This window comes from Pezoporus occidentalis, unplaced genomic scaffold (assembly GCF_034315485.1).
Source record: "Pezoporus occidentalis ecotype Australia unplaced genomic scaffold, CSIRO_AGI_Poc_V1 ctg46, whole genome shotgun sequence".
In the NCBI taxonomy this organism is placed as follows: Eukaryota; Metazoa; Chordata; class Aves; order Psittaciformes; family Psittacidae; genus Pezoporus; species Pezoporus occidentalis.
Genome location: NW_026915791.1, coordinates 4,304,391 through 4,312,547, shown reverse-complemented (window position 1 = coordinate 4,312,547; position 8,157 = coordinate 4,304,391). Strand labels below are relative to the sequence as shown.

The 8,157-nt window shown below is 39.8% G+C and overlaps 1 protein-coding gene across 2 annotated transcripts in view; it reads right to left on the bottom strand.

Moving 5' to 3' along the window:
- Window positions 1-2,227: 2,227 nt before the first annotated feature.
- TMEM87A (transmembrane protein 87A) overlaps window positions 2,228-8,157 on the bottom strand; it is a 25,553-nt gene continuing 19,623 nt past the window's right edge. For both annotated transcript variants that reach the window (XM_062635695.1, XM_062635696.1), the window contains exons 16-20: window positions 7,818-7,891; window positions 6,878-6,939; window positions 5,660-5,715; window positions 4,407-4,437; window positions 2,228-4,071 (exon numbers count right to left, since the gene is read on the bottom strand). In XM_062635695.1, coding sequence (XP_062491679.1) covers window positions 4,030-4,071; window positions 4,407-4,437; window positions 5,660-5,715; window positions 6,878-6,939; window positions 7,818-7,891 — 265 coding nt within the window. In that variant the 3' untranslated portion in view covers window positions 2,228-4,029. The remainder of the gene's footprint in view (window positions 4,072-4,406; window positions 4,438-5,659; window positions 5,716-6,877; window positions 6,940-7,817; window positions 7,892-8,157) is intronic.

Here is an 8,157-nt window from a genome sequence, read left to right as displayed (position 1 = left end):
GCCCCCCCCCGGCAGTAGCAGCCTGCCGGCTCCTGGGGGCTTGAGCACTAAGGATGAACGGCGAGGGCCGCGGGGTGCGCTCTCTGTTCCCGACGGGCCTCTTCCCGCCCTGAAGCACCTTGGTACAGTCCTAGAAGGTGACAGGGTGCAAGACGCTCCTTTCGTCTTCCCGCGACATTGACCACCGCTAGCCTAGAAGCTAAACTACCTAAACCAAACTAAAAATGAACGTGGTGCCAAGCTCTCCATCTCCAAAAGAGACCACTGTTGTAGAGAACTGGGAGTGAGGACGCGCTGTGCTGGGAGATGGAGCACAAGACTGGCAGAACAAGCACAGTACTCTTCCATCCAGCTTCTTTCCTGCTCAGGAATGAAACCTTCCCAAAGCACAAAACCATGCAGTCACACCCCCTTCACAGAACCGGAGCTGCGAATTGCCAAAGGAGTTACAGCCTGTATCTGGTCTCCTTGCCACAGGACTCCTATGGAAGGAGGAGGGACATAGCACCAATTTATCGAAAGGAAATGCAAGTTTCAGTATCACCAGGTACTAATGAAGCCTCTTTAGGTTTTAAAAGGTAGCATACTTTAGCATACAACATAAAATGCCATGTAAAGTGAACAGGAGGTTAAAAAAAAAAGCCCACAAACTCATAGACTCCTACATCTGTGGAGTGAAACAAACACCCTTCTCTACCCTAGGTCTTGTGATCCTGACTCACACTGTGCCTGTCAGGCCTGTTGCATTTCTTTACTATGCCGTGTGATCTCTTACTACTCAGTCCCTCCTCCCAAGCTCCCAGCAGGAACATCTTGTCACCCTAATGAAAAGCCCGTCAACACCACCAGCTTCTTCACAATTTGAGTTTCTGCGTGGCACACACCATTGCATGAGTAAAATCACAGCTACTTCTTGCAAACTAACAAACAAATCCACAGAACTGATCAGACACAGCAACTCTACAATGCTCCCTCTGTATTTGAATTTCTGGCATTTTTCTCCCTGCACATAGAGCATTTTCTCAGTTAGAAACAGGTTGTTGAAAATATCTGAAGTCAGCAGCCAAATTTTCTTGTAGAAAATTCAGCTTCTACACACCATTCTAGTCACCGAAAACCGCAGATCTCAGACTTAAATGTGGCTGTGCCTCCTGCTCACCAACTCTTCAGAGTAGTTGGTATGATTTGTTTTAAAATTACAATACCTATTTTGAAAGAATGAGTATAAATCTAAATTAATCTATCCACATAATTAAAGGTAACAACCCTCCAGGATTCATGGTTTCACACATCTAGCAGGACAGCTTGCTGATGCTTTCCTGACAAGTCATGGAGCTCACACATCTTCAGGAGCAAAACCAGGCATGAGGACAGGCAAAGATCTCATTAGCAGAACCAACACATCTGACTGACCATGCTGCCATCAGGGGAGAGACCACATTGCTGCAACTCCTTTGCACAGATACACTTCACTCATCACCCACTGCTTTTAGCCACCTCTTCCGCGGTGGTAGTTGTGCTATAGCCTGCATGATGCTGTGGCAGCTGGGCTCTGATGCAAGCTCTCTGTAAGACTGCAGAGACAAAAGTCACAGCACACACCTGCTGCGTGCTAAAGAGCAAATGCATCATCCAAGGATATAGAAACTTTGCCAAATGAGCAGAACAAGAATAGCTAACTAAGGGAGCAACAAGCTCCCTGGGGAGTTCAGGACAACTTCAAACACTGATAAAGTTACTATAGGAATGGAAGGGTAGAAGGCAAACAGAACTGCTCAAGACCACTGTCATTGTAGGCTTAAAGCACCACACTGCTACTATTTAAATGCAATTAGGAACTTTGTTTAGATCTTTCACTTTTGTTCACAAATGTATCATTTGCCCCATCTATATTGGCTTTTCAAGTGACAGACTTCCACTCAATTGTCAAGCTTAACAAGAAAAAAGGAGAGCTACTGGGAATAACTGCATTATAAATATGATGCAGTAAAGAGGTAAAGTCAGGGAGCTTTGTGAAGGCGTTAACGCTTTCTCATGTGAGACAACACGTAGTAAGAATGTGGAAGGACACAATGTAAGCCTTTCTACTCTTTGCCTAGCTTTTATTAAATAGTACATACAAACTTCTTTTGTGCTTCCAGTAGGGAACATTTTTCCCTATTTGTCTCAGAGAAACCCAAACAACCCAAAACAGTAAGACCTGAAGAAAAATAGAAAAAACATTAAATAGTGAGTTTCATGTAGCTTTATTTCACAAAATTTCCTCTCCCCAGAAGGACATGGAGGTAACTTTTTTTAATCTGTATCAATTAAGCATAGCAAATTATAAGTGTTTTCTAATTCAAGATTCTACCCGTGGCCTAATGGGGATGGCAGAAGAGCTCCAGCAACTGTCAAGACTGAGGTGTTATAGCCACAGCTTTATTTCTCTGCCCATCTGCTGAGGGGTTACTGCCTCACAGCACAGCTAGCAGAAGAGACTATACACTTGTGCCTCAGCTACTCTACTGTAAAGTGTAGTGTTTCAGCATAAATTGCTGATAAAGATGGAACTAGAACTAAGCTACCAGACCTTACAGTGGAATGAATGAAGTACAGGCATGTGTTCACTTCTGCTGACACCGCTATGAGTGAAGAACCAGAAAAACTGAGTCCCTATGCGGTTCCAGCAGCAGCCTCATCAGCTCCCCTCAAGCCCAGCTGTGCTGCTGCTTCCCTGGTAATTATAAGTGGTAACAGTTATGAACCCAAACTAGAGCTTTTGTCATACAGTCCACAATGGGTTTCCATGAGTAAGTCATTGCAAGTAAAGCCTCTACAGCCAAGCATAGAATAAAAACAGAACATTGTCCAAAAGCTCTTTTTCATTTGAAAAGGAAAAACAAAAAAGCACTTACATAGAATAGAAATCTGCAACTTTGAAACACAGTGATCTCAGAGTACCTCTTGGCCACAGGGACCAACTGGGATGGGAAACCCCATCATTAAATCACTTACATGGGAGGCAGTTCTAAACAGACACTGGGAACAGAACTATCCCACCACTGTGGACTCCCATTAAAGCCTCTTTCAAGTAAGGTGAGCACTGCTTACACCCTCTAGAAAGCAACACCATCTTCTCACAGAAGAGTGCTGACTTGGTGGGAGACGTTACATGCACAGACAGAAGAGTTCTGCTTACAACGCCTAGTCGGTACCTGCTTAACATGAGTAGTCAAGCAGTTGTTAAGCACTGCAGGAGTGGGTTTGGTGATGGTTTTGTTGGTTGTTGCTTTTTTTCTTTTTAAACCATGCAACACGCAGAATGTAGGGGCAAATCATTTTTCCAGGCATTCACCACATTGCCGGCAATGAGATGTGCCACAACAGCAAGTGTTAGCTTTATGCAGCTCTTACCTATAGGTCAATGGCATTTAAAATAGAAAAATCTTTCTTACACAGTGTTATGAATAAAATTGCACTTGCTTTTGTTAAAAACACGTATCACTGTAACTTTTCCAAATATTTCCTTTCTGGCATCTTAATTTTCTTCATTATCAGGAGCTTTTTTTCTAAAAACCTCTTATTCGTGTTGGACACATGACATACAACAGCAGGAAGCCATTATCTATCAGAAAATGGGTCTGTTGTTTCTTCAGTGCTTATTTCTATCTGTCCCCACCCTCCCCCTGAAAAGGTACAGGCAGTTCATCTCTAAGTGTCAACAGTAACACTGAAATATAAACTCCTCAAGCAGACATTAGGAATTTTAGTTCACAGATTAAATATTTGAAAAAAGTTACAGAAGGTGCTGGAATAGTACACATTTAAATTGCTTAAAAATCCAAACTTGCAGCAACTTTGTAAATTCAAATTTCCAAAAGGCTTATAATGTCCTTGTGAACTTCTTCCACAGCAAGATGCCCTCATGACAATAAAGCATCAAACTTCCAAGGCTGAGATCAAGAAACAAAATCAGCAGGATGCACTTGCTCCACCAAGCATCTTTAAAAGAGGCATCTCCACTTCCAGTAGCAATAAGCTACTCCTTCATTCCATCTTGGACCTTTCAAAGTGTGTAATCATTCTTTCCTGAAAAATAAAATACACAATGTTGTTATTTATCCCAATAGGTTTACATTATTCAGAAATAAGATGGAATGCTTTACATTCACAAAAAATGCACACTCGTATGCGTTTTAAGTCAGGAGTTCGACTTATATAGCAGATGAATCTCTTCCTTCAGAATGCATTATAAGAAGTGCTATCCTTGTTGTTCCCATTATCCTTCTCCCCCCCTTGCAGTATTTTACTGCTGCACTGGCAAGATCAGAGTCCAGTTCTAATAAGCCAAGTCCTTAATAGCTGACTCATGACTCCTTTGGCATGTCAGAAGACTAATTTGAACTGAAGATTTGTTTACTGACCTCATCTGAATCCAGAAGAGCTGGGAGAGCGCTGCAGTGGGGATAAAAAGAAATAAATAATCAAGTGAATTAGAGCACCTACTGTGAGCCTATTACTGACAACTGGCTTCAGCCTTACGTTGCACCTTAAGGTTTTTAGAGCACAGGAGAACAATAATAAAGATAGACCTTTCAATTAAACAGAGAGAAATTATAGAAGACACACAAAAGAGGCAGAGTCGAACAAGTACCCTCAGTGACCTTCACAGTTTGTTTTTTTTTTTTCCTAAGCTTCTCATTACCAACTGAACAATTTCCAAGTCACCGTGACATAAGTCACAACATTCATACAGGAGCACTGCTGAACTACACTGAAGATATTTACAATATGGGACCATATTGTGAAAACATCCTAGAAATCAAATGAGTTACACTGGTACCGTAGCCTTTTCAACCACAACAGACCTCCCACCTGTTGGGATCTCATCTCTTCTCAGCCCTGATCATACTTTCAGGAACAGAAAACCCTGCAGCAGACTATCTCAAAGTGTCCTTTCCTAGATTATACCAGTCTAGTGCTTTTTTTCTTAGGGAATCCTACTATTAAGTACAGATCTAGGAAAAACTAATTTAATTGAGAAAATACACTTTTTCATCCTCTTGAAGCTTCTATTTCATTTCTGGTCCTTAAATTCAAGCAGAGTTGTATATTTAAATCCAGATCCTCTGCCAGAATTACCTGTTCAGATCTGTTAATATAATTTGGTATGCTTTGGTATGAAAAATTTAGACACAGACATTTTTAAGATGCAAAAGTTATTAAAAGCAGAATAGATATGGACTGCCTATTGCCAGAAGCATAAAAATGACTCCAACAGATGTTCCACGTAAAGGTGAGAACTAAGTAACATTATTCAGTGGTTTACATTCGGCAAAATACTCAAAGGACTTTTCAGAGCACTAAACAGAGAGGGTTTGTTCTTTGTTTTCTGGACTTATTTATTTAGTTTTAACTTCAGTGAAGCGTAAACAGACCAGTCTGTGGTTTCACAATCTGAGATGATGTTCCTTAAGTCTACATGTGTTCAAAGTGGCATGAGCTTTGACAGGCTGATAAAGCCAAGTGGAAGCATGCTAAGAAATCAGAGGCAAATTCCAGGCTGAACTAAGTATCTGCTTATGTAAGCGCAGCATACAAGTTACATTACAATGTGTTGTATTTGTGTTCCTGTGTGCAAGGAACTTGATTTTATTGTGACTACAAAAATACTCACACATCTGTCACTGACGAAGGAACGTTCTCCTCTACCCACTTCAGGTCATCCTCCTGCTACAAGAGGAGAAATTAAATGGAAAGCAAAAGTCAGTTTTCCCAAAAAGCTGTCACATGCAAGCCTTTTTCTTCTCAGCCTACTTGAAAACTAACGTATTTATAACGTCAGTTAAACAAATGAAACATACAACAAAAATAACCACACACACAGAAAAACCAAGCATACCTTTAACTTGATTTCTGGATTACAGAAAACACATTCCATGGGGAAAAAAAAAAAAAACCAACCAAACCAAAAAGCCCACCTCCGATAACTTGCTTTCAACTCTGTACTATTCTAATAGTGATTAAAAAAAGCAGGCCCTCAGGATACTTTGGTTATTTACATAATCCAGTTTAGTCTCTCACAAAAGAACATTATCTGTAGAAGGTGTTAGAGATGAAAAACTGTTATAAAAAGCACAAGTTAGATTTTGAAAAGGTAAGTTAGACATGAGAAATCCTGTCAATAGTCTTGATCTGATGAACACTAATTCACAACACAGTTGTTTCAAGCTTGATTTTCATGTTATAAATAGTATACATTGCAACCAACATTTAAGAAAAAACACTGTTAATAACACAAATATTACTGCTATTATTGTGAATTCAGGTTCTTTCCACTTTTAAATTTATGCATGAATTCCACTTTCTATCTCCTAGCTGAATGTGAAACCTCTGCATAGAAGCCACACAGGAAAAAAATACAGATATATTAAAAATGTTCCACCCAAACTGTTTAGGTACCTACATAATATACACATCGCCCAATTTGAATAATTAATCACAAATCTCAAAATTAAAAGGCATTTATTTAAGATATGGCTTAGCATCCCTCTTCACCTGACAAACTTGTTAAAATATTGTATTATTTATTATCAGAACACAGTAGTATACAGTTCTATCTATATTGGATTGTGCAAGCATTCCTGAAGAAGAACAAACTGAATTATTCTAAAGCTGCCATTGTACTCACAGAAAATTAGATGAAAAACCTGTATTTACTTTACTTTCACAAGTACTGTGAACATATGATAGTTTGACTCACTCCCACTCTGAAGCAAACTAGGAAACTCACATTTATACGCTGAAAACTTTGCCTATTTGTAAGATACTACTGGAGGGCAGCCAAACAAGACAGAAGTTGATATACATCCTTGGAGGTAGAGGGCATACTCACAGCTTTATTTGCTTTTACATTCCCATTTGGTTCTTGCTTTGTACTCCTCATTTTCATGCCCTCTAAAGACAAAAGAAGGAAAAAAAATAGGGTTAAGTGACCTAGAACAGTTTATAGACTGAGAATGTTGAGTGTTGAATCAGAATGTTTCTTCAAATCCAAATTTTGAAAAATCAGTTTCTAGTCCTTTTATTTAAGCCAGACAGCAGCAGCACAAAACTCAAAGACACAGTTGCCCAGAGTGGCTGTGCAATCTCCAGCAGAACTGATCTACGGACAGACAGCATCACCCTACGTTTTACACAACTTATAAATAGTAGTGTTACAGTAGCCATAGTTGGGAGATGGGAGGCAGGGAAAGGAGGGTTTTATAGTATGAGCAGGGTGAGTAGAGAGAAAGATGCAATCCAGGGTTATAGAGCAGGACTCTTTCACTTATATGTAACTTCATAAATATGTAAACATATTCTTTCATATGCTTACACTGGATGTTCCTGTAGTAGGCCCTATGAAGAAGATTGCAGAGTTCAGAGAACAGTTAATAAATGAAGATCCTTAAACTGGATTTTAAGAGAACTGCAAACTAAACCACTGCCTAGCAACAATATCTAAGAGATCCTTGTCATCATGAGCAGACCCAAACATATGATTCAACATATTTAATAACACAAAGTCCAGTGGACATGGTAGAGCAACCGCAACAGTAGCGGTGTGCTCAGTGTCATCTAAAAACCCCAGAATTAAACAATATAAAGGCAATATAAACAGTAAACATAAAGCCAACAGTTGCTCTACAACTGAATACATCAATGGCAACAGGGAGGCACTGACTCCACTTTCACAGTAGTGGTGAACTTTTTGCAAGAGAACAGAGACCTCTGTCACAGAAGTGCATTTTCAACATTGAAATTCAGTGGGGGAAGAAAAAAATTTCTCTTACCAAAGCTTTCTTTCAACATTGGCTCTTTCTGCTCATCATCCTCCTCCTCTTCAGACAGGGGTGAGAAAGCAAACCTTTATGAGGGAAAGAGTGAGAGTTATCTTAGAACAGTATCTCTGGCCACCCAAGAGATGCATCACCCCAACATTCACATGACTTGATTATTCTGTATAATTCGTAGTTTTTAAGACCTATGCTAAACTACACAATCAAAAGTTTCAGTCACTTCTTTATGTAAATTCATCACCAGAATAGATTGAATTTTATCTGTGTGTGACTTCCTACACTTACTTTTCCTCAAGCCCCTACACACGCTTCTTGGTATACTTATGGATCAGTA